Source organism: Thermobia domestica, chromosome 7 (genome assembly GCF_964235325.1).
Source record: "Thermobia domestica chromosome 7, izTheDome1.hap1.1, whole genome shotgun sequence".
Taxonomy (NCBI): domain Eukaryota; kingdom Metazoa; phylum Arthropoda; class Insecta; order Zygentoma; family Lepismatidae; genus Thermobia; species Thermobia domestica.
Window position 1 is genome coordinate 153,463,821 of NC_137460.1, and position 27,891 is coordinate 153,491,711.

General features: G+C 35.1%; 1 protein-coding gene across 1 annotated transcript in view; it reads right to left on the minus strand.

Annotated features, from left to right (window-relative positions):
* Positions 1 to 27,891, minus strand: part of RecQ4 (RecQ4 helicase) — an 86,859-nt gene that overhangs the window by 20,410 nt on the left and 38,558 nt on the right. The window contains exons 6-12 of the mRNA XM_081765450.1: positions 23,728 to 23,957; positions 19,976 to 20,245; positions 18,210 to 18,512; positions 13,488 to 13,611; positions 8,386 to 8,561; positions 5,147 to 5,632; positions 207 to 366 (exon numbers count right to left, since the gene is read on the minus strand). Coding sequence (XP_081621576.1) covers positions 207 to 366; positions 5,147 to 5,632; positions 8,386 to 8,561; positions 13,488 to 13,611; positions 18,210 to 18,512; positions 19,976 to 20,245; positions 23,728 to 23,957 — 1,749 coding nt within the window. The remainder of the gene's footprint in view (positions 1 to 206; positions 367 to 5,146; positions 5,633 to 8,385; positions 8,562 to 13,487; positions 13,612 to 18,209; positions 18,513 to 19,975; positions 20,246 to 23,727; positions 23,958 to 27,891) is intronic.

Consider the following 27,891-nt stretch of genomic DNA (forward strand, 5'->3'; position numbering starts at 1 on the left):
TATGACAATAAGGTCACTTCAATCTACAGTATGAACTAGAAAAGTAGCCCAAAAAACACAGATATTCATTATGCTGGAAAATTATTAATGCGGAGATTACACAACGACACAACAATTGATTATGCTAACTATTATTTTCTAATAACAGTTGATTCCTAATCAAATTATATTAGTTTATACACAAAGTATACGTGAGTATCCCATACCTTTAATCCATTCTAATGACTTCAAATGCTTCTTTACAATGCCACTATCCCATCCAATAGAGGAAGCCACTTCCACAACAGGAAACTCCAACTTTGTACTATCTTCATGAGTAATACCTTTCTTTAAATTAAGAGCTATGGCTACAGCTAATGGAGGACACTGGAAAAGCAACAATGAATAATTGTTTTAAAGGTTCAAAAATATAGTTTCTTACATTCACATAAGTTGTTAAGAAAGAAAAAAATATTATACATATAAAGAAGTAGAGGAAAGAATTGCTAGTTTCATAATAAATTATCTGTAGGTATATGTACAATAATTCTGTTTCATGAAGATATCTTTCTCTTTCTGGTATTTAGCCTTTGCTAAATACACTTTCAATAATAATAATAATAATAATAATAATAATAATAATAATAATAATAATAATAATAATAATAATAATAAATATAAAGAAGTAGAGGAAAGAATTGCTAGTTTCATAATAAATTATCTGTAGGTATATGTACAATAATTCTGTTTCATGAAGATATCTTTCTCTTTCTGGTATAATAATAATAATAATAATAATAATAATAATAATAATAATAATAATAATAGAACTGTTACAAATACATATAAAGAAGTAGAGGAAAGAATTGCTAGTTTCATAATAATAATAATAATAATAATAATAATAATAATAGAACTGTTACAAATACATATAAAGAAGTAGAGGAAAGAATTGCTAGTTTCATAATAAATTATCTGTAGGTATATGTACAATAATTCTGTTTCATGAAGATATCTTTCTCTTTCTGGTATTTAGCCTTTGCTAAATACACTTTCAATAATAATAATAATAATAATAATAATAATAATAATAATAATAATAATAATAATAATAATAGAACTGTTACAAATACAGTAACACTACAAAAGTACAATATTTCATTTTGCTTTATAAGCAATATCTTTTGACTACAACAAATAAATTAGCAGTAGGTTCCGAAATTATGCTAAAATATATCTCACCTATTGCGAAGTAGTTCGATTTCAAGTACTGTTCTATGATCGGGAAATAGTCAATCCTCTTACAGTGCACCATTTAGCCACTAGAGTCCCTTATGAGTTCAAAAGTCAAGAGTTTATTATTACTTTTGTATGATACTCTGCTATTTAGATATTTATTGTTTTCAAAATAAAATTGAGTTCAAAACACAACTGAACTTTTTTGACATACATTGTTCTAGCATTTACCAATACAATTACTTATTTTAGCAATTTCTGTGGAAATTTATAATTTTGTCATTTTCAGGTCTAAATAAATCCTCGACTCATTGCCAGGACTGTGGCCCCGTGTAGTGTAGTTGCTTTCGGTATGAGTGATCCCGGGTTCGATTTCCGATGGGGACACTCGATCGAGAAAGTGTAAAAGGTTTTCAGTCCTGGTCGCAGATTCCGAAAGCTCAGAAATCTAAATCCTAATCCTAACCATTGTCAAGAGTACTGGAAAACAAAAGTTCTTATTAAAATTACTTTTCACAAGAGTATGTCAAAAAGGTAAAGATAGGTCCAAACGTAAAAACCTATAAACTTCTATAGGATTTCAACTACGAAACATTCACATTTGAATGCACTGATTAATTGTAGTTTGTCTTTTTTCAGCACCCTCGCCTATTGGCAGACAGTGAGAAAAAGAGGCAGGTCCGAAAGGAATGCAACATCTGTAGCAAATTCGACATGAAATTAACAAGAGCAAAACGAAAAGTTATGAGATGTGAAATAAAAGAAACAAGAAAAATGGAGATCAAAGTAGATCACCTGGTGGGAGAAGTGCAGAAATTGGTCCATGACATTTGGGCGCGGCCGTTTGGGCGCAAAACCTTTTATTCAAATACGTTTACCTACCTACCTATATATATATATATATATATATATATGATAGTGTATGTCGTAACTAGAGCCTGGATGTTTAGACACTTCAAAATTCGAAACACTTCCACAAATAGTTTTGCAAAACAAAACAAAAAATAAATAAATAAATAAATAAAGTAAAATAAAAAAAAATAACATCTTGAACACGGTAAAATTTCTGCACATCATGCACAATTTGTCTCTACCAGCTGAAAAGAAACAAGAAGGAACTGCAGCAGACTCTCGACTATCCGGGTCGCGATATCCGTACGCCGTACTATGTGACTTAGTTTTAAAAGAGTAATTCTTTTAATAAAATAAGTCATATGTAATAAAGAAACGCAATTTGTATTTAAAAAAACGCACTTTTTGTTAATATATAGTTATTTTAAAGATGTGACTATATATTCATACTGCCTGTGTATTTGATTTTTTGCCAGACATTACAGAATTTATCTTAAGATGTGCACAATACTGTACATTTTTGCATTTTGTTTTTCTATAATAAATTATTAAAATGTATGGTACAAGAAGAAGAGCATCGTTTCCAGTAAGAATATGGTATCTGTATGACAGAGTTCTCAATGACCATAATCAATAAAGAACATCAAGCCGAAGCTGCTCATCGTGGATTGCAGTCGGTCTTCAAATAAACCATCCTTCAATTTGGTGCTTTATTGATGCTCTTCGGAGGACACAAAAGATAAGCGGGGCTTAGTATACGAGGCAATGCTTGGAGGACAAGAGTCGCCCAAGAAAAAATAATATATTCAGGCAGATGAAAGAATTCGCCGTATTGTACAGAATTTTGAAATTGTTGACATTGTAGAATACTTGCGGGGTTTGGCCCATAATTCCATCATGGAACGATAACATCATGTAACATAAGACAAAAATAAATTATTTAATATCTTATTATTGTTTCCTTTCCAATTATTGTTTTTTCAATAAGCAGTAATACAATGTTATGAATAGCTATGAAGTTACGAATATCAAAAATGCCTATTCCTTTACGTTAGAGATGATATAGAGATAACTTCGCAGAATTTTATTTTGCGGTGTCATAGGATACTACAGTAAATTTTATTTAAGTCCAATACGGATTCATGCTGAAAAAAAAAAAAAAAAAAAAAAAAAAAACCTGCAGGTCATGGTCTCAGATTTTCCTGAAATTAGGATATACCATTCTAGAAACAAAATAATTAGACCCATGTTTTTTCTTTCTGCATTATACAAACATCCGGGTTCTAATTATGAAATCCATTATAACCCATTTAAGTAGATTAACCTATTGAGATATACTGCTTTGCGCCCAAATTGCCAATTGCCACGCCTAAATGTCTGCGCCCAAACGTCCTGCTCTGTGCAGAAATTGTGTTACTTGGAGAGTAAAATAACAAGCTTACGCGAAGATGTATAGTGTGTGGCATTTTATGCATCTGAGGCTTGGACTCTAGAAGAGGGAAAACGGAGAATGGAAACCTTCCAAATGTTGTGCTATAGAAAAATGTCGAAAATTAGATGGGTGGATAAAGTATCAAATGATTTAATTTTTGAGTTTAGCATTCCTTCCAACAGGGAGGCTATATGAGACGTGGATCTACAGTTTAACGTGGAATCTGAACCTCATGAGCTCCCACCGGAATCGAACCCAATTCTCCCACGTAACCGGCGCGTACTCTAAGCGCTTAGCCACGAGAATACTCGAGGTACAAATGCTAAAAACAAAATTTTACTCATCTTTTGCAACGGCAATCTGACTTCTGTGAAAATTGTAATTTAGAAGATATATTCCACGCTCATCTTTGAATACTTAAGACCTCTACTGCTATCACTAATAATATTAAAAAAGAAAAAAAAATCTGAATGGAAAATACATTGAAGAATTCTTATGAAAAGACTTAAAATGCAAAGAGATTACCTAGCTAAGTTCAGATATATAATTGTATACTGATTAATCTTTATTCACAGCAAGATATATACAGGGTGGTAAGAAACTATTTGAACAAACTTCGGGAGCTGATTGCTGGCACCGAAACAAGAAAAAAAAAAAATCCTTTGGAATTTTGGTCGGTGAGGGATAGTTTCGGCGATATAAGGTGCCGAAAGCGTGGGAAAATGAACTTCAGAGGGCTGTAATTCTAAAACAACGATACGTAGAGAGTGCGGTTTAGAACATGACACTCGAAGTCAAAACTACTCGATTGAAAAATGTATGTTTCAAACCTGCGCAAGATGTGTGTGAGGGATTTTCCAAAGGAATGTATGATCCCCTATAACCTGGCAAGTAATGTCTACGTACTTTTGGAGAATCCTTCCAAAAGATTGAATAAATATTGCACGAAATTTGTAACAAATTATGACAATATTATAAAAAAATTAAAACTACATGAAAAATTAATTTCTAAACGAATAAACTGTAATTTATGAGTTGAAAAATTAATTTTTCTTTCAAATGCTGTATATATATTTTAAAAAATATATAAGAAAATCTAAATCTTTAATTTCAATTTTTTCAACTAACATTTTATTATTATTATTATTTGAAAGAACTCAACTATGATGGTTAAGATTTAATCGGGACGTCAGCAAACTCTATATATAAAAATCATTTTAATGTTTTCCTTTATCTCCTTTGGTTACAGGCTACATCTGATATTACGTACGAGATAATACTACATTCTCATTTAATGGGGCCCGTTATTCGTATTTTATATAGATAACCACAGTATCTAGTATATCTGGTAGGATAACAGCAAATCCGAAGTGTTGATCATATGGTATCCACCACATGTACACCGTTTCACCATCTATAGATGTTAGCAGCTACAGGGAATTTGATTTTGTTTAGAATATGTGGTATCAAATAGCGATTGTGGAAGTGTATTGGCGTTATTCCGATGAAAGAGTATAGACGCTAGGGGTCCTTTATTTGGGTGATGTGTAATCAGCACATTGCTCCAATTATCATAAATTCTGTCCTATACACGAACATGTTACCTCTTTATACAAGTAACTCACACTTAATTAGATAAATACCAACCTTTTTTGCTGCAGTTTTTAATTGCTTCGATCCACCATAACACTGAATTTTGCACATGAGGTACACAGTAGACAGAACTTTAATCCATTTCTTAGGATGTAGTTCCAAGTAACAAAGCAACGTAGAAATATTTTCTTCCGGTAAATCTAAAGCCATTATTGTGTCATAAATAGGAAATCCAACTTCATGTCCCGGACACACATTTTCTTCACTATTTTGAGAGCTAAACTCTTCATGCTGACTTTTGTTACATGGTTCGTGGGAAGTACTTGGACTCTCTTCTTCGATTTCTGACGAATCACTTGGTTGTATCTCTTGTGATTCACTGGGCACTACACTGTCTTCTGCTGCAGAATCTTTTCCTAACATTTCTGCCAATTTGTTGCATTTGCATGGTACAAATACTCTTTGGAGAAGTTTTCGTATTGTATGGCGGTCCATGGAATTTGCATAAATATGTCTTTTAAGTTCATTCAGATCTCTTCCCTATAGAGTAAATATAAAGTAACTTTTATTATTTTTACTTACTTCATGAAATAAATGAATAAGATATTAGACAGCTGTTAAAAATGTTAGAAATCTTTGGTGTTCCAATTTCATTTAAAATACCACTCACCGATATCAAGTTATGAAATATATAAAAAATTTGAAATCCTTATGAAAAGATTTAAACTAATGACTACTTACAACAGCATATTCAATAGTATGGAATCATATGGCTTCTGTTGAGTAATACAGTAAAAATTACATTTAAGGTAGAACATTGGTTTACTTTGTCTTCCTCGCCCAATCTGATAAAGCGTTTAGCAAAGTTTATAGTATACCTTCATGTACATGTATTGGTGGGAACGCAATACCCAATTTAAGAATAATCAATATGAATTCACTGACCGGGGCAAAAGTTAGTTCACAAAAAGAAAACGATGATGGTGGACGCAGTGATCCCAATATGGCCGCTGGGACATCTCCAACACGTTACAGTGTTTGGAAGACATAAAATCTTCAGTGAGCGGCCACACACGCAGCTGTTCGGGCACGAAGCCAATAGTACAAATTCTGATTGTCTATCTGAAGTATAGTATCCCATGGGTATTATAATTATTGGTGGACGTGATACGATGATCGTTACTAGAGCCCGACTGGAGATTAGGCGTTCTCCTATACGTGCTTGATAGGACTAAGATCCGAAGAACTAGCAGACCAGGATAGAAAGTATTTACCGAGTAAAACAAACTGGTTACCTTGACGTTATCTGCTAGAAGACGGAGTCCTGCAAAGTGTCTAGATAAGATCAGAAGACAGGTTCGTCGACAGCAGCTGGGTTAATTATATTTTCCTGAATGAATACCAGAGGTGAGTGTAATGAATACCAGATCCTGTAAGACTGTGAATATATGCTGGATCTCGCTCACGTGCGTCTACAGACAGCGACAGACATACGAGCACGACAAAAGCGACTCTCTGTTCGCCTCGCCATTGCGATCTCTGTCAATAACACTGAAGACGTTCTCGACGATGAACAATATCAGGGGTAATCGCGCTAGATGACCACTTAAGCACAGACCTGCCTACAATTATCGATTGTTTATTGTTTATGCGCTCACATGAGGGACAATAGCTCTGGCAGTCCATTGGTGGCTCAAATGAACCTTCTGTGTATGCGCTTTCCAATACATTGCTGGGGCACTAGTAGCAGTCTGTTGTGTAGCAGCAATTTTGCGGAATGACTATCCAAACTCTCTCAATCCCACTATACGGACAACTTCGAAGCAGTTTAATTGCATAATAAACGTTCCCTGGCGTCCTAGTAGCATAAGAGGCACACTAATCCTCATCGACATTCGTCGCGTTCTCCGACAACTTTTAATCTACTAGCAGTAAGCCCTTTACAAAAATTACGATAAACCAGCTCTCTACGGTGACCGGACCTTCAAACTAAGATGAGGATGCTCTCTACACACAATTCTGTGGTGGAAATTTCGTTCGAATCAAATGGAGTATATGAGTGTTCTGAGGTAGAACAAAGGAATTTCGAAGCAAGCATGAAAAGCAAATTACTCACCAGAAAATAATGAAATAAAAATATCACATAACACTGAAGAGAACACTATAAACACTTTTGCTAAACACTTTACTAGATAGGAAAAGGAAACAAGTTTGAAGAAAGGATAAATTAAAGAAGTACCTGTGAAGCATTCAGCTTAGTCTATATTCGACTCCAGAGTTATTCATCAGTGACACCTGGTACTATATACTCAACACGAATTTTCATTAGTAATCCTAACATTGAATATAACAATACCAATTTGGTATGAAAGCGTAAGACAACACACTCAAATGAAGCCTTCAGCTTGATTTCCCGCCGTTATGCTTTGGACTAAAGAAGGACGATAAATTCAAAATAACACTGAAAAAACTGGTTCAGTTTGAGTAGGAGAAAAACAAGAGAAACTAAGAAAATCGTCAGACTAGATACCGTTTACCATAAATTCAACACTACATTAAAAAGGCTATAGGAGATTTCATATAAATGAGGTTAAAATGTTAAAATGATTAAGTAAAGTTAGCTAAATAATTTTCATGATTCATACTTCAGAACTTCTGTTACAAAGTAACTTATTACTAAATGAGTATATTGAGCAATACTAAAAACTAGTACAATTACTTTCTCAAACTTACAATCATCAATTAAAGGAGATAGTTAAGAACATCACATTTGAGACAAATTTGGGAGAGATTCAACTTCATACAAAGAAATGGATATATAGGAACAGACGTAACTAAACTAGAAATAAATGGAGAAATGCTCTGTAAAATTAACATTATTTTGTACTCTCACAAGATGAAAGTTCTATTAAATTAGATAGAATCTACCTATCTATCTTTTTTCATATTATATAATCTTTTTGATAAATCTTATCTGTGTTCTCAAGAATTCTGCAACAACCCTAAAACTCATATTGTTTCAAGCAGCGGGACAATAAACTACTAACGCTTTATTTTCACCACATGAGAATAATCATTTTAATGCTGTGATTACTACATAAATAATAAGTACCACATGAGCCCAATGAATGAATAACAATAGTTTCTTAGAACAAGTTCAGTAATTGGTATTTCCAAAGTGTTTTATTGACTCCAGTTAATACAACTCATTACATATGTAAATTTAGGTATATTTATTTGATAGCTAAAATGCAATTTTTGAAACCAATAATTAATAAATAAATATTACTCGCCTGAACATCCAAGAAAACGTGGCATTGTGCAGGTAATCCATCTCGCCCAGCTCGACCAATTTCCTGAACATAACTTTCGAAATTTTGTGGCATGTTGTAGTGAATTATTCCTCTAATATTTTGCTTGTTGATACCCATTCCAAAAGCAACTGTAGCAACTACGATTCGTAATTTACCTAAAACATACAAACAGGGTAATAAAACAAATTGAGGTTTATTCATTTATAAATGTTAAAAATATATAGGCAACCAATAAAGCACATATATCAAGATACAAAATCTCCAGGATAAAATAGTTGTTATGCAATCAAAACGGCATTTGGAATATGGTGGTTACATAACGCATACTTGCTTGCAACAACTGCAATACCAACATAAAATCCAATCAAAACAACCCAGCCCCGGACTGAACATAGGACTCACAAGCCACTATAGGGAAACAGAAGAGTACTTGAACAAGAAAGTCATAAGAAATCCACAAAGAGGAGGGGGGGGAGGGAACCTCCGTTCTGAAAAAGCCGCGTTCTTTTTATTTATATTTATATTTAACGTATTTTTTTTAGTTTGCTCAGTTTAGAAAGATATAATTTCATATACTATTCTTAAAGAACGCTTGAAAATGTAAAATTTAAGAAAATTTTAAAAGCGATGAAAAACGGCTGGAAGCCTTCGAAATGTGTGTGTGGAGAAGAATGACGAAAATTAGCTAGGTCGAAAGGAAAACAAAAGAGGAAGTATTACGAATAGTAGAGGAGAAAAGAACAAGTTTAGATATAACTGAAAAGAGGAAGAGAAATTAGCTGGGACATTGACTAAGAAGGAACTGTATCATGAGGAACGTGCTAGAGGGTATAGTACAACCCACAATTCATGGACGGTATTAAAACAAAAATCTTGCGTGAAAACGAAGAATTAGCTAAAGGCCGTGGTGCATGGAAGCTTCGCAGCACGGAAGAATAGCTATGATGATGATGAAGTTTCGTCAATCAACTAAGATACAGTTACAGAAATATTAATGCTCAAATCTAAATATGATAACAAACAGCAAAGCACATTCATGTTCAGTATGATCACTATCTCTTTTGAAATAACTGAATTAAAACAATACAATTTAAACTGCAATTCAATAGCCACAATATATTACACAATAGAAATGCACAAATATTAGTTTTCAAATTGTGATTATTTTGCATAACTTATTCACGGACAATTTCAGAAGGTAAGCAGCAAGTTAGGATATATTCTTAACTTCATTGAATATTTATATTAATCTCTGCTCAGTTATCTAATCATTCCGTGAAAAAGTTCTCTCTTCTTAGCTCCCACGTTCCTTTCATCCCTGTATTTGTGCTTCAGCCAATCTCTGAGGTCTCTGCTTTCGTCAACTTGGCCGCGACAAAGGCCGAGAGGCCACGAACTTCGTCGTCTCACGTGCTCCGCCAGATTCCCGCGTGCTTTTATATGCTTTCGGCTTCGAGACAATTAATATGAACTATCTTCCTCATTGTTGTATTGAATAGTGTGATAGATTTTTCATAATGTGATCATATTAACAAATATCTTATAGTTTGTCCGTAACACATATTTGTACATGTGGTCAATACTCAATTAAAGTTAAAGGTGTTTGATTTTGTTGCAAACATTCCTGTTCTTGGTTCCCACGCGCTGCCGTTCTTACATGTTGTGGGATGCGCCCATAAATTATACACGACTGATGTGGCTTTCATATTTGATCAATGCTTAATTTCCTTATATTAGTTTCTTTACTTTTTCATTAATATAAATTATTTCTCACCCTACTGAATAATGTTCTGGTGCTGATGGTTTTGGAAATAAATTGTCTTGTATAGCATAAAGCTTCATCACAAGAATGCGGATTCAAATTCTAGTACTGAGAAATAATGTTACAAAATCTAGATATGGTCTCTGTCCTATTTTGAAATAATTAAACTGCAAATTTATAATAAGATATTTTTACGTTTGTATTTTGGTCTAGGAATTAATTCGTGCGGTTTTTAATAAAAATTGAAGCTTTATTTCAAAAACAAAGTAAATGAATACGTTAACAAAAATATTGTCCATCGCTAGCCACTACTTTCTCCCATCTTTCAGGCAATTTACGGATTCCGTGTCGAAAGAATTCCTCATCTTTTGACGCAATCTAATCAAAGATCCATTTTTCGATATTTTCTGAAGAAGTGAACCGCTGTCCAATCAAATCGTTATTCATGCAATCGATCAAGTAGTAGTCAGACGGAGCAGTGTCTGGTGAATATCGCGGGTGGAGTAACACTTTCCATCCGATATTTTCCAAATAGGTTTTGACCGGTTTTGCGACATGTGGTCGAGCGTTATCATCTTGATAAATAAGTTTATTATGCCTGTTATTCCATTCTGGTCGTTTTCAGGCCAGAGCTTGCTTCAAACGCATTAATTGTTGTCGATAGCGGTGTCCATTAATAGTTTCACCAAGTTTCAGAAGTTCATAGTACACCACACGTTTCAAATCCCACCATATATACAGCATAACCTTTGCACAATGAATATCTCGTTTCGGTTGTGAAGGACCTGGTTCACCTTGCTTCACCCAGGCCTTTTTTCGTTTAGGATTCTCGTAATGAATCCACTTCTCATCACCAGTTACAATTCGATGCAAATATCCCTTCCTTTTCTGTCTTTGAAGCAGCAATTCGCAAACTGTTTTTCTTCTTTCAACGTCTTTCTTTTCAATTCATGTGAAACCCAATAAGACATCTTTTGAATCATTCCTATGGCTTTGAGACGTTTGGAAACTGTTGTTTGCTCAACTCCAAATGCTTCTGCAAGTTCGTCCTGCGTTTGACACGAATCCTGATCAAGCAATGCTCTCAATTCTTCATCTTCAAATTCTTTTGGCTGTCCAAATTGCTTTTGGTCTTCCAAGCTGAAATCACCACCTTTAAACCGTGCAAACCACTTCTGACACGTTCGCTCAGCTAGAGCATGGTCGCCAAACACTTCCACTAAAATATGATGACTTGCGGTAGCACTTTTCTTCATGTTAAAGCAATGAAGAATAACTCCCCGCAAAAACACTTTATCAGGCACAAAATGCGCCATTTTCAGTTGAAGAAAAAATGTTGTTGTTTCCGCTTCAAGCAACTGACATATACTAAACAAGATGCTCAAGGACAGTAGTTTTCAACGCATGTTTGGATCAACGAAACTATGGGACAATAAGCTAGTTACGCCATCTTTTGTAAAACCGCACGAATTAATTCCTAGACCAAATAAATAAGAAGAACCTGTGGTACTTTAGTCTTGCTGTCAGGTAAGAACAGATCTTCACTCCAGACAGTACGAAAGGATATAATCCTTCAGTCTTTCAGATTTGTACGAAGGAGTTGTGATTGAGACTGAGACTGTGCCTGTCAATTTCAGAATTAGGATTATTATACAGAGTAAATATACACGTACCTGCATATCACTGTAGGAAATACAGGGTGGTTTTTAAAGTAGTTACCCAATTTCAAAGTCTTGAAGTTTGAAAACGGCTAACTATTTGAATGAAACGTTTACAGTCGACAGAAGGAGTGTTCAAGTTGTTTCGTTTGCAGATGTTACTAGCATGTACAGGAGCGACGCAAGCTAGTGACATCTCCTGCTAACAATTAGTCAACATGAAAACTACCGTCAGTATTGTTTGAGATGGAGAGTCAGCCACAGAAAACTTTCCGTGTTCCCCAGTTCCATGCGTGCAAATCTATTCTAAGTGTGTAACATGATTTCCGTCTATTTTCTGTACACAAGCATGCAGTCTTTGTAAGTAATATACCATCTTCTAATGCTTTGTATAATAGAGCTTTTTAGTTGATGAAATTTGGCGGGAGATGCACTAGTGTGCATCACTGCTGCATACTCCGCCAACCAAACGGAACATGCCTCTTCCGAACTATATGCGTTTCATACAAATACAATTAGCAGTTTTACAGCTATAGCATATTGAAATCGGATGCTACTTTAAACACCCTCTGTTTTTCACTTTGCTTTTCTGACTTCCCTCCTCCTGAATTCGTGCAAAGGAAAGACATGCCTAGGTCTTTTCGGCCTACTATTCCTATTTAAAAAAAATCATACGCAAGATACCGTAGACCTCACCCCTGGTCTAGAGGTTAGCAAGTACCTTTCAGCGAATATGATCCCGGCTTCGATTCTTGGTGGAAAAGTATTCCTCCTTAAACTGTAGATCCACGTCTGGTATAGCTTTGTTGCTGAATTTCAATAAATAAACAAACAAAATGTACCTTCATGATCAACTGTTGAAATGAAATATGTGATAATAGTACGATGTTTATTTCTCCCTTCTATCTTTGAGGTTAATTCAAGAAAGAAAGAGAGAGAGAGAGAGAAAAATATAAATAATTGTCCCAATAAATGGTCTACCTTAAGAAACCAAAAGTTCCTTCTTTTTCGCTACGCCAACCATACTGAATTTGGTTGGTTAGTTGTTAGGAGTTTACACTTTACACATTAAGACTCAATCTGAAACACAGTAATATATTAAAAAATAAAAGTTCTTACTGGGAATTGAACTCGGGACCCCGTGCATCAAAGACGCGCGCGTAGCACTAGACCAGCGAGGAGGGTCTATATTAAATTTGTGCAACTGAACAGTATATTCATATTATCAATATTAGAAAGTTTTCATGTACCAATTTCGTCCTTTTATATCCAACAATTGAAAAGAAACAGTGGTAATGGTACGTCCCTCCTAACCTTCGGATTTTAACTACCGAAATTAGGTATAATAAAAACATCCTTCCTGGTGTTGAGCTGCCAATTACACGAAATAATTGTGATCTATTCATTAACCTTTATGTAATGATACAACATTCAGAATTTTGATATCTGAAAGATTTATACAGCAGATTATACAAAATTTACATATAAAGATCACATTAACTGCAATTGTAATTATATTAGTTGGTCTTAGTTTAACTCTAAGTTTCAGCTTAAGATAAACAGTACGCACTTACCAATATTCTTTTTTAGGTTTCTATTAAATAATAATGTGTTGATATGATAAGTTTATCATAGTGTAGAAAAGAAGAGAGAACACAAACCTGCCATAAAAAAATCTTGCACTTGCTTCCGTCGAGTAGCACTCAAGCCAGCATGGTATGCTTCTGCATTCCATGATAATCTGCATAAACCATTTTTGGTATTGCTTTCTGGCTTATTAACATCCTAAAATGAGGTAAATGAAAACATATATAATAGTATTAGGTTTCAAGTTTAATTCTGCAAGAAACTAAACATAAAAATGATTAATTTGAAGTATCAGTTCGTACTATGAGTAATGTTTTTTCGATTACCGCTGTAACGATGCCATCCGACGAGTGAATAGTAAAGAGCCGGCACGTGGCATAGTTGTGTCATATAGGCTACTTCATTGTGCAGCAGTGTAGAAGGAGAAAAGTCTAATTCACGTTTTGGAATTGTGGCTTGTGTTTGATCATGGCAGTATCGGAGGACCACATATGGCATGTCATGCTATATGAATTTTACCAGGGACGTTTAGTCAGCCCAGAGACACGGAACATCAACCATACCTATATGGTCAAAGTGCTGTGATGTGCTGAAGTGACAAAGGTTTTGGTCTGGGGATACTAGCCTCACCGATAAGTCAGAGAAGGGAGACCTGCGCAGCTGAACAACGATGCCCTACGAGCAGCAGTAGAGCTAAATCCAATGCAAACTGTTGAAGAACTGGATAGCAAATTCCATTGTTACCCATTCGACTGTTCATCGTCATCTGCGGAACCTTGAGAAAATCGGTACCTCATGCGTTAACGTCTCAACAGAGTTGAGTAGAGTTGAGTGAGTTTAACGTCCCTTTCAGCAGCGAGGCTATATGAGACGGGACCCACTGATTAACGTGGAATCCAAAACATGAGCTCTGCCGGGAATCGAACCCGAGCCTCCTACGCCAAAGGCGCGTACGCTAACCTCTTAGCCACGAAGGAGCTCAACGTCTCAACAGAGGCAACAGCAAGTGGAATCTGCAGCTCCCCGTTTACCCTTCACAGATGTGAGTACTTCTGAACAGAATAGTGACAGGGAATAAAAAGTGGGAATGTGGCTGAGAGAATATTCAATGCAAACCCGTAGTTTTGAACAGTCTTGCACCAACGGACTACAATCTTTTTCGCAACCTGCAAAACCACCTTTCCAGAAAAACACTGCAAAATGAGAAAGACGTCATTTAACTCCAAAGCCGGTGACTTCTTTCAGCGGGGGATTCAACAATTGGCTGACAGGTGGCAAAGTGTTGATGATTTGGAGTATGATAAGGACTATTTTCCTGACTAACGGTAGTGCTTCCTCACGGTGCAAAAATACAATATTTCTTATGGTATGACGTGGTATGTGTTCCGATTTTTGTACGTTAAAGGAAGATTAGAACCTCGACCCGTGACACGTGGATGGTGAGACAGAAAAACTGATGTAAGGAATTGATAGTATACAATTTCCAATAATAAGTAGGTATTACCTGAGTCAAGATATGTACATTTAATCTTGAGGGAAAGCAAATGATAGCAGATGTAGAAAACAGGAACACACATTCATTAGATATTGAATTAAAATAAAATACTCAAAAAGATATTCATCGTATTATCATGGAAACACTTGGAGATGGCGTGCACGAAAGCAAACAAACTGATTTAACACTGACACAGTGTGTGTGCAAAGCCATATACTGCTCTGCACAGCGATAAACGCGTCCTGATTAGTGCAAGTGAAACGTATTTTAATGCTAAGCAAGAAACAATCAACATAAACGTGTATTACATACCAAATACACGAACACGAAGAGAGAAAAAGAAAATAATGAAGGGCCAAGAATACAGATAAAGAGGAAGAAGGTAGGGCTACAACTGAGGTGGAATTTTTTACAACCTAAATGGCGAAAGAAACAGTCAGCAACTACTAATATCTTGTCTATACAAATACAACGTAACTAATGGGTATGATATATATGTACATCTCGTATCTATGTATATATGTCTCGTATGTATGTATGCATGTATCGTCGCTGGATGGATGGACTCGAAAACTATTGGATGGATTCACCAATTCCTGTAATGGAAACTCAGAATTTTAAGAGATTATTTATTATCACGTGCTGACTTCATGGAAGTCAGCAAAAGCGTAACGGTGGCACAAATATTTAAAAATATATATATCATTACCTAAAAAAAATTACCTTATTTTTCTTTTGAATAGTTACACATAAAACCAAGAAAATTGGTATCTACAGTTCGGTCAAGAAATATCCCCACTCGTATCTTTTCTGGAAATGCTTTGTTCATGACTTTAGAGAGAGGCAATTTACTTATATTATGTAATATATCTTCATGTTATTGCTTTACAATACAGTTTACATTACTGAACATACATATGAACAGTGTTTCAATATTTTGTATGTTATCCATTAGCTTTTTTAAGAGCCTGAACTTTTTTTGGCATTGATGCAACAAGTTTCTCACATGTACCAGGCTCGATTTCATGGAACCAAACATGAATATTTTTTTCCCATTAATTCTATTGTTACTAAAATAACATTTGCTCGATTTGTAAGACATAATAGCCCACAAATTTTCGATGGGGTTCATATCAGGTGAATTGGTCCATCGCCAATTCCTAATTCTGATTCACACTGTTGGACAACCCTCGATCGGTGGCACGATGCATTATTATCTTGAAAAATGAATGGTCCAAGGTTTTAACCACTGAAATGGTCCCTAGCTGTATTCAAACGCTCCTTCTTTAGTATCTTACAGTATGATAAATCATCGATTGGACCTGTTCAAACTTTAATTCTTCCTACACCTTCGGAACACATTGCTCCCCATAGCATTTCACTTTCACTGAACTTTTTTGTCTCCGTGATACAATCTTGCTTTAATTCTTTTCCCAGCTCCATCCACAGTTTTTACATCACTATCATTACTGAAAACATTGAATTTCTGATCTGAGAAAATTGTTTTCCAATCGTCAACTGTCCACTTTCCAAACATATACATGAATCTTTTTCTGTCCTTAATGTACTTCTGTATCAAACGAAACATCCTTACAGGCGGTTTCTTCTTAATATTCATATCCGACAGACGTCTTAACACTGTTTGGTTTGAAATATTCTTACCTAAGTTCTTTATCTTCGTAGGAACCTGCCTTGCACTTAATTTTCTCTCTTGCTTCACAATCCTTTTGACTGCCTTGCACAATCTCGGATTTGTCTTTTTTTTTTTTTACGTCCACACTGAAGCCGTAGATTTAACATTCCAGTTTCCGTTTGACGTTTTAAAACATTACCCATTGTTTTGTGATCAATGTCTAATTTACTTGCGATTTCTCTATTTGAAATTTCTTGCAAATTCAGGAACAAAATCATACCCTGTTTTCTTGGAGATAGGTCCTTTTTCTTTCCCATGATGCAGAAACTGAAAATATATGACCAAATCAGTGGAAGTAACGGGTATTAACACAAACACAGCTTTGTATTTGCAGAACCCAGTTTTGTAATTTAGAATATAGCACCAGCAATCTTCAAACTTGGCAATATGCACTGTTTTCCCGCTGCTCTGCCTCCCTGAAAACACCTGACTGAAAAATGGCGGGAACCGAACAACTGCGCCATCTAGGGCAAGTATTTTAGAACTGCAAACATATTTTTGCCATTCAGTACCTACAAAGTACACTAAATGGCATGTCTTTAATCCGCTTCAATTTTTTATTTAAAGAATATTTCCGAGCATCGAAAAAAAAATATTGATTAAGTATATTTTCCCCCTAAACAAACACACGATAGAGAAAATTAGTCGATTATACCAGATATCAGTAAAAACTCCTATAAACGATTTAAGAATAAAACACCATTACCGAATTAAAAAAAAAAACAGTCCATGTAGAAACGCAAACTTGAACGAAAATCTGATTGAAAGATAATTTTCAATTAAAATTCAAAGTAGGGATATTTTTCTGGACCGAACTGTAAAGTATTCTTGCTTCCGAGATCGACAATACACTACTGGATATTAGAAATGTAACATCAAGAAGAACTCGGATTAATCCAACATCTGCAGAATGTATGGAGGGTCGAAGAACAGTTAAATGATTAACAGTGCAGTTCTATGACGCATCTTGTGTGCTTTGAAACAGCAACCGAAGGCAGGTCAGAGCCGCGGTTCAGGAGTGGCCGTGTTGCCGTCACGTATCTATAGACGATCGAGAAAAAAAACTTGTAATATATCGTGACTGTGGTTTATCCTTCCGTGAAACTGATGCACATATTGGACGGAATACAACCATAGTGATGTGAATACAGAATTGATGAATCCAGGAAAGTAATACAGAACAATACACAACGACTTGCAGAATCCCCCGACCGCATCGTACCGCAGACCGAGAACGGATTTGTTGAGTACATTGCTATGTCGGATCGGACAGCCACATTCCAAACAATGACGCATGAATTTGAGGTTGTGGGGCACTGACCAATTTCAGAATAAACAGTACAGTAGGTAGTTGAATTGCGAAGTGAACAATAATTTCTGCTATTATTTATTTTTTTGTGTAAATCATAATGTTTGTTTGGTGTTTAACTCCCTTTTCACCACAAGAGACAAGACCTACACTTAAAAGTGAAATTCGAATTGCATAAAATCCCACCGAGAATGGTACTGGGCATCTTGCACTACAAAATATTTAGAAAACAAATTATGGTTAGGTTTACATTCAAATATACTGTTTCAATAATAATGACAAATAATAATAATACAAACCTGCAAACTAGTACGAATCAATGTTGCCAATCGAACACATTCTTCCCGCCTTGTACAATATATAATAATAGATTCACATTTGTTGAATCTTTCTCCTCTCAACATTGCAATTAAAGCTCTATCTTTTGCTTCGTCACAGGAAACAGATAAGCAGAGATTATCTGGAATAACAACACCTTTTATAATACCACCCATTTCTTCTTTGTTGATTCCAATATGTTCAGCAATATTGCTGGCTGTATTCTTAGTCGCGGTTGCAGTTAGTCCAAGAATCGTGGAGACACCTAATTTATCTCGTAATATCTGCAAAGGATACTATGGGATTAGTACATCTGTTTCAGTCATAAATACAACTAACGATTTAATATGTGACATATGCTATACCTACAGTCTGAGCGTAAATGTTACTACTGTCACTGAGGATGACAAAGTACAAATACCGAACAAAAATTTTATCATTAAAACAACTTGAACCTAACTTGATAAACGTTACGTTAAAAGACTACGAGCTATAGACAGAAACATATAACTAGATAAGTAATTATCACAGCAGCAACACTTTTCATATTGAATATATTCCATAAATGCACATGACGGTTTGCGCTTACTAAGAAATCGCGTTGGAAACGAATAAATAAATAAATAAATAAAATTTAAAAAAAGTGAAATTTGATAAACGTTTTCGTGTGTTTCTATGAGCATGCTGACAAATAGTGATTTGTTTTGCATTAGGAATCAAACATATTAAAGAGTTTTAGTCACCATTCAAATACACTGATTAAAGGGAAAGAAAGTAACGCTTTTATTTATTTTCGATCTGTTGACTAAACGATTGTGTGAAATGCATTAGAAATAACTGTATGTGAAATTATAGATACTTTTTCTTCAAAATTTCAACGATAAATCAGAGCTTTTAAATTGTGTAATAATGAAAGTATGCTCAGTTTGTAAATACCAATTATTATTATTAGAATCTATGTGGTGTATGGACAACCATGAATAGCAGAACACTTTGATATCAGAATGTATTACGAAACGACATTGACCTTAGTCGAAAGGGGGGGGGGGGGGGAAGGCGGAGAAAAAAGTACCTAAGCAAATTGATGGTGGCGCTAAAACTACGTTACTTTCTCTGTGATATGTAAGAAAAAATGTTACAAGTAAAGTCATACGCTATACAGTGACATTTCTCAGTTTATGAGAAAGACATAGGAACGATACAACTCCGACGAGATAAGCAAATGAAAATTGTTCTTAATGAATATAATTCTCTGCAAATATTTCGTGCACCATGTATCAAAATTCAGATTTGCAGAAAAAAAAAAAAAAAAAACATGCTATAGCTACCACTCTGATCTTAAGCGTATTCCCAACCGCCATGATGTGCGGAAGAGCCTTCAGTTCTCTTCATTTTGTTACAAAAATATCTTGAGGTCACACTATGACTACTACTAGAAGAACGAGGTACAGAGGCTTTCAGGTAAGCTGTATACCACTTTTTCATCTTACATGAAAATCCTATTATTTCTTTTCTATTTTAATTGCACTTCGAAAGAAGAATTCAAATGCTATAACTGCTTTGAACTGGGACGGAGAAGTTATGGTCCTGTAAGTTACTTATAACATCACTCACAAAGCCACCATGCAAACATTTTTGAGAAACATTATTAGCTCAAATAAAGAGATACACTGTTATGCTATAAATAAAAACTTATCTTTAATCTACACAGTCTTCGTTCCATAGCACAAATTAACGATACACATACCTTGCATACTCTTAAATATGATGGTCTAAAATTGTGAGACCACTGAGATACACAATGTGCTTCGTCTATACATGCAAACGCTATTGGTGGTAGGTCTTTAAGCAAACTACCAAATGTCGAGTTGTTTTCACTACCAGCAACAGCTTCAGGTGATACAAGCAGAATATGAATATCTCCCTTCTTCACAAGGTCTACCACTTTATCACGTTGTTTCTGGGTTTGATTAGTGTGCAAGCAAGCAGCTCGGAGAAATGAAGGTAAACCAGTCACCTGTAAGAAATTTAAAATCATTATTCAATGAAAACACTATTAACAAATAAAGTAGTGTACTAAAAGCAAGTTGAGATATTGAACTTAACAGTTGGTTTGGAAACAGAAAAGCATAAAATAAAGTAAATAAAATAAGGTATCTGATCATATAATGAAGAATAGATGCCTAAGGAACACTAGCACTAGCACCAACACTAGCAGATGGAATACAAGGATACGTATTAATCATATCGTCACATGAGAACCAGAAGAACGTAACTCCATTTTTGTAGATTTACAGGCGAGACTACAAAAATATTATTTTCTTAGAAAGATGTGTTTTTAATAAGATGGTAAATGAGCTACATTACAACAGATGATCGACAAGGAGAGCAGATGGCGATACGTTCCATTTACACCAAGTGGGGCTTTCAAAATTATGTCCAAACATGAAAACGAAAACAGCAAATTTCGGTTTTGCGGTTACGTTCCTCTGGTTCTCATGCGACGATATGCAAACCATAGTACACAATTGACGACGTAAATGTAAATATACTAGAAGGTCAGGAATGGTGGCATTCGGATTTGATACAATGACAATGCACCATTTGTCGCAACGTGCACTATTACGTGGCACAGTCCTTTATGGCCTGTAACGTTGAGGAGTTTTACTTTAATAACCCACGTAATTTATTTTGGAAAATGGTTTTACTATCGTCTAAAGCTATGACATAGGCGTAATGTACCAAAAACTGAAACAAAACTAAAGCAATGTTATCAAATTGGTTGCTATTTTACGCTACTTACTGTAACGAATACTTATTACAGCATTAATAATACTTTTTTTTTTTTTTTGTATACTTCTGTATAATTTCTGGCATGCCTTGGGAATCTAATCCCCTATTATTGTCTGTAGAAAGCAACTGAAAAAGGAGACTTATTCAATGTGGATTTGTTCTTATCTCCCCGGTATTATAAGCTGAAGAGCAAGACAATCACAGCCCACGTAAGTGATCCCGTTTGTGTGAGGTGGATTTCACAGAGATTTGAATGTTGTAGCTATTCTTGCCCGATTGAATACGTTGGGCAGAATAGCGAGTTTCTTGCTCCCGTGTCATAAACTGGAAGTACGCAAGCAGGCCCGTTTGAGTGAGATAGATCTCGCTGATATTTCGAAGTTGTAGCTATTCTCGTTCGATTGAGTGAGGTATTTCCCCGGTACTGAAAGCTAGAAAGTAAGCAAAATAAAAGAAGTAACGGTTTGGAGTTATAAACCCTCACACAAGCGACCCTAAATAAATTCCACAATGTTAAGATACAGTCCTGATGTTTTTACACCTTCAATGGTTAGAGGTATGTGCGGATACAAAAAGTAGCATCCGAATCTGAACAATATTCGCAACATCTCTATCCGCATTCGCACCCGCGTTCATAACACCTTAATTCTCATCCACACGTCCATTAGCCGATAATGAGATACGATATACATGCACCTTATTTTTTCTATAACAACTATGATTTCAAAAATAATTTCTAACTTTAAATACTAATAACCTTAAACCTCAAAATGCGTAGTTGCATAAATTTCTCTCAATATCTGTAACAAGAAAATTGCCAAGTTGGTAATACGATCAATTAATTTTAGATCTTATTATCTTTATCTCATTACTTATAAGGAATAAGCGCCTTTATTCAATACGCAAAGATAAAAAGAGAAACTGAGAGAAAAGACTGAGTCAACTTAACAATAACTTACTTTTAAAAAGTGAAGAAAGAAAAAGAAATCAAACGGAACACAATTTTATTGACCAGAAATGGTAATATACACATATTAGTGCAAGAAGTCAGTAATTTAAGTACTTCGAAAACTTGTAAAATTGTCTTTTCAAGAGAAATGAATTATGAGAATTCAATCCTACAAAATTTCGTCGGGTGAGTGCCGACGAAAGGTTCAATCTCCCTTATATATCAAATATCGCAAAATCTTGTCTTACCTGTAGCCTAGATTTGTGAAAAATATCTGCTAAATTCCGACTTCTACAAATAGAATTTCAGAGATTTGGTGAAAGGCAGGAAAGGTCCGATCTCCCATTTAGCAGACGAATTTCGTTTCAAAACTTCCATTCTATAATAGTACCTTACAAATTGGTTATTGGAGATCATTTTCCAAAGATAATTTAGTTTTTGGCCAGTGACCTGCCAATAATGGAGTTTGTCCTCTTCAATACCGAGGCTATATGAGACGTAAATCTAGAGCTTAACGTGGGATCTGGACGACATGAGCTCTCACCGGGTGTCGATCCCGAGTCTTCCGCGCCGAAGGTGCATACGCTAATCATAAAGCCACGTGAGTTCTGCCAATAATGGCAGAATAACTATGATGATGATTCTTATGATAGCTCAGCACTATAGGCACTATGAGAGCCCATGCGGTTATATGGTTAGTGTACGTGCCTTTCATGTGAGAGACTCGGACTCTGTTCCTGATGGGAGCTTATGTGGTTCGAATCCCACGTTAAGCTATAAGTCCAAGTTTCATATAGTCTCACCGCTTAAAGGGACGCTAAACTTTAATTCTACCAACCAAACCTAGCACTGTCTCGTAACGACATCTGCCATTTTTTAAAAATACATACGAGGTGCACATCAAAACTACGTGCCATTTCGTTCTAATTTCCAAGAACACGAAAATACAGGGAACTAACTTGTATCTAATCCTCAACAAGCTCTCCGTCTTTATTGAAATACAGATATATCGTCGGATGCAAAGAGTGATCAGTTAGTGTAAAAGTGACTTCTCCTGAAGAAATAAAGGAAATGAATAAAATCAGAAACTGTAAACCAAGAACAGCGGAAAACTTTAAAAAAAAAAGGAATAAATAAAAATCACCCAATGGGATTCGAACCAAAATCAAAAGTACTGAAACCCAACAAAAAGAAAAATAACATGTACGGCTATCGAAACAACTATAGAGTTACCTTTCAATTGTACTGGTATGTAAAGAACTCCTAAACAACCCTTCTTGTTTTCTACGAGTGTTTTATTTTTGGTCGAAAAGCATGTGTTTTCTTTAACTACAACACAGGTTCTGCATTTACCAAGGTAGTATTCTGTTCTGTGACATTGCAATGATTAACAAAATAGGAGCTGAATATTTTAAACAGCAAACAGTGAGGTATGTTTGGAGTAAGTCACTACTCCGACTCTTACCCCTTCAAATAGTTGTTGCCAAACTTACTATTTCAAAGGACTTCGAAAAATTCACGCGCGCATTTATATTTTGAAGTGTACAAAAACAACCCTGATTAAGTAGAGACAATACGGGATTTAAACACTACTTCTAATTTAACATTGAAGTTTTCCAGTGTAAAGAGATTCTAACCAGAAAATGGTTGTACATTTTTATTTCTACAAATTTATTCCATCACTGTTCGGAGTCTATGGTAATAGTGCATTTGAATATTAAATAATAATACTTATAACCTACTTTCCTGGGACTAACCTGATCCTCCATTAGTGATACTAAAGGTGACACAACTAACGTAACACATTTATTTCTCTGTGCATACATGTAGGCTGGCAATTGGTAACATAAGCTCTTCCCAGCACCAGTGGATAATATCACCAACGTAGGTAGTCCACACAAAACTCTCATGATAGCTTCTTCTTGTCCAGGTCTGAAGCTGCTATGCCCAAACATATTTAACACTTCATAAACTTCACTAGGTGTGTCTGCAAAGCGGAACAAAACATTAAAAATAAAGAAAGAATAAATGTTAACAACAAAAATGACGCTGCTTACAAAATTGTCAGTAATATAAGTAATAAATTACTCTGTAATGCACTTACGCAAGGGAGATTAATTAAAATATCAAGCTGATTTTCTTCTAGTCAAGTTAAAAGAAAACATGATATAGTCAATACCTGAGTAGACCAAGGCCTCAATCATAGAGAATAATGATCAAGAATGGTGTTTTTCTTTCGAATGTGGTTAAGATGGAATTATCACACGTGATTTTTCTCTTTACAACATTTCGCTGTAGACTGATCAAATTTATATCTCAAAGATAATATAGAAATTAATATTGGCTTTAAATAAAATTGCTTATTTCTTTTTAATCCTGATTTAAAAAAGAAAAAAAAAATTAAGGCCAAATAACTGCACATCACCTAATTTTTTGACAGCTTTACTTCTGGAGGGAATGACCCACAAATCATAACTTCCACAAAACAGGCACCAATGAACGCAATTATATTCACAGCAATACGAAAAAGAGAGTCAGACTGAAAAATGAACATTAAACAAACAACAAATTAGAAATCAAGATAACCAGGCGCAAAATAAGAAAGGACTTGACAAATTTTACCGTATTTCATATTCTAAAACGGAAGTAAACAATCTATAAAAACTTCTTCTGTTATGAAAGAAGCGCCGATATGAATCGCACGAAAACGTGGTACGCAACACTTACAACGTATAAGGAAAAAGGAAATGCGTGTATCATTATGTTCAACGATGTGAACAAAAAACAAATCAACAAAAGTAATATAACTGTGGAATTTAACCTTCAATATATATATAGGTGTTAATGTACACCGTGTCATAATTTTGGAAGTTCATTCTGCATATCAAATTAAGGATTCTTCTAAATATGTCGAAATCCGAATAGTTTCTGAGCAAGAGGCTGCCAAAACAGGGAAAAATGAACTTTAGAGCGGTGCGTTTCTTCGATAAGCAATTAACGTAAGCCTGATGGTCTAAGAGTTCATCACAGAAATTAATCCTGTTCTATCCAAAGCCGCAGACAGTAAGCATGTACAATGACTACTCAAGGGATTCCCGAAATTACATGAAAATTTCCCAAATGTCTTAAGTAAAGGTGAGTCGCAATAAGCATGAATGGAAGAACACATTGCTGGAAAACAGGATTTCATTGTTGGCAAGTCGATATTGCAATTGAATTCAACCTCACGAAAAAGTTTAAATGTTATACATGATTGCATAACCACAGAGGTGAAGTGACCATGTAGACATGAAATGAATCTCCCAGATTGAAACCATTTATGAGGCACGGTAAAATTGTATGGATTCTTGTATGTTTGTGGTGTATGCCTGTTATAAGACAGGTGCGATATCCCTAAGAGAGTAATCATCTGAGCGAAAATGAAGTGAATGGGCACTAAGGGCTTAGCAAATTACTAATCCGCTATGCTTTCTGAAATTCATCAAATTTGGTAATCATAAATGTAAAATTTCGCTTCAGTTCAGTGATAGTATTACTACTATCCATTTCATAAAGATAGGCCCCTGACTTCGTGGTGCTGCCATGACGTTCAGTCAAAACTTATATTGCATTGTCGTACCTCGTTGGAATTGCTGGAATGTTGTCTTTTCAATACTTAAGACATAAAAATTTTCTTTGTACTATGTAGTGAGAAAAAATAAAAATTAATGAAAAAGTGCGTATTTTTTCGTACTTTTTTGGTAGATCAATGTTTATAGGACTATATCTCAGAAAAGAAATCACATGAAATAATTTCCTGTGTACAATATGTAGATGCATCCATTAACTGTAAGTTGTGAAAAATTCAATTTTCATCACTTGATACTTTTTGTGTAATTAAAACAAATGTACGACGCTCTGATCTCCTTTACCATGGTAGGTAGAGAAACGTACAAAACACTGTTCGAAAATTTGGAAGTCTAGTGTTCCAAATATTTGAAACTATTAACAAAAAAGGTTTAATTGGTAGAGTATTTATTTTTTTAAAAAAATTTTTACTTCAACATATTCTCTGCGTTAAGCGGTGAGCCATGTTGCAGCCCAATCTTTAAATTCCCCGCGCTTATATGAAGATACAGCATACAGTAAGTGGAAGTGCGGCACCGCTGTCGTACAGTGTTGTCGCGTTCAGGAAGCCTGTAGCGCGAAGCCTACTTCATAAGGAATGTAATAGGAAAAAATATTTATTATAATCTTTCACAACATCATAAAAATAATAATAATGCATTACACATCTCAATGTAATCAAAATAAAACGTTGAAGTAAAACATCCAAAACCTCATCTCTTAATTTATTTACTTCATTCACTTTCGTAATGGGTTTGTTGACTCATCACTGCTCCTGCTATCTTCCTGAACACTTATTAACAATGGCTCCATTTCTACCTCAAGATCTATCAGTATACACACTTTCCAGCTTAGGAACATGTTAAAGGTTAAAAAGAAATGTAGCCTTGGCAATCACGTGTTCACTCAACTTCTGCGATCAATTCCCCTGCCGAATATACGGTAACACGGGTCCTTTGTTTTCTTTCAACGAAAGAAAACAATGCAATGAGTAGCTGACGAGGGCTGTATTTGCATCTAATCACGTCGCACTGATTACGTCTTTCAACACTTCCCTTCGGTTCGTAGGCGTCAAAAACTTACACACGCATATATAGCCTATATGGATATTCCTTTACGAGCGGCGGCGGTATTACGAAAAGAAGAGGCAAAACTTTTAGCGATAATGAAATTGCAGAACTGATGAATGACTCCGACTCAGACGGTTATGAGTTAGTAATGAATAGTAATGACACTGATTATTCTGTGCTCAGTGGCGTATTCGGGAGTGAACAAGGTATTAACTCGGTTTCAAGTGAACCTGAAGCTGCGCCGGGAAAGAGAGAAAAAACGTGTCGTTCCTATTCAAAGACAGATTCTGATGTAGCTTGGAGCGATAAAATTCAAGTAAACGCAAAACCCCTGTTTAGTGGTGTCCCGGGAATTGATCAAAATGCTGGGCTATCTACAGAGTATTCCGCATATAAAGTGTTTCAGCTGTTTTTACCGATGAAGTTTTATAGTAATAAAAATAAATAAATAAATAAATAAAAAAAGAGTTGAGTTGATTTTGAATTGAACGTCCTGTTCAGCAGTGAGGCTATATGAGACGTGGATCTACTGATAAACGTGGAATCCAAACTACAAGTACGTAGCATCCGCAAGGTGAAAGGAAGTTTTTAATAAATATTAGCGTTTATTGCAGGAATGCAAATAACCACTCGCCCGGGGCGTGTGGTTCATCGGTGCGGGCGAGTATTTAATATCATATGGAAGTTAAGTAAATTATTTTTATTATATGATGTGGGCTAGTAACTTTTTTCTTGGGCGAGTAAACTTTTGTTGTTTATTTGCATCCCTGGTTTATTGCCTGATATATAAAGTTGGACTTTGCGTGGGACCATCACATGCAAATCCAAACAAAATAAGAGTTCGCTTTTCTAATTTTGAACACTTGGCACATTTACTATATATCCTGTTAATTTCTAAGAAATTGGTTCAAAATCTGTGGAGACATAAAATTTTAAAATATATCTAAAAAGTGCCGGACAGTGTGCATGACAAGTTTAAATACCCGTCCGGCTGAGAGTGTATAGCGCCAGGAAAATGTGGCAACGTAGCACTTCGTATAAACTGAGATAGGAAAGGGCGCAAAGCTGAGAAAATCATAATGTCATATTTGTGATTGTTTATCTTTTAAAACAAGTCAAAACAGTTTGGTTGAAAAAGCTACTTTAAGATCTTTCTAAAGTTTTTTTCAGATTGTAAATACACCGCAGCAATTCAGAGATGTCTTACTTTTTAGTGAATAACAAGAAAATTACTACGTGTTGAGT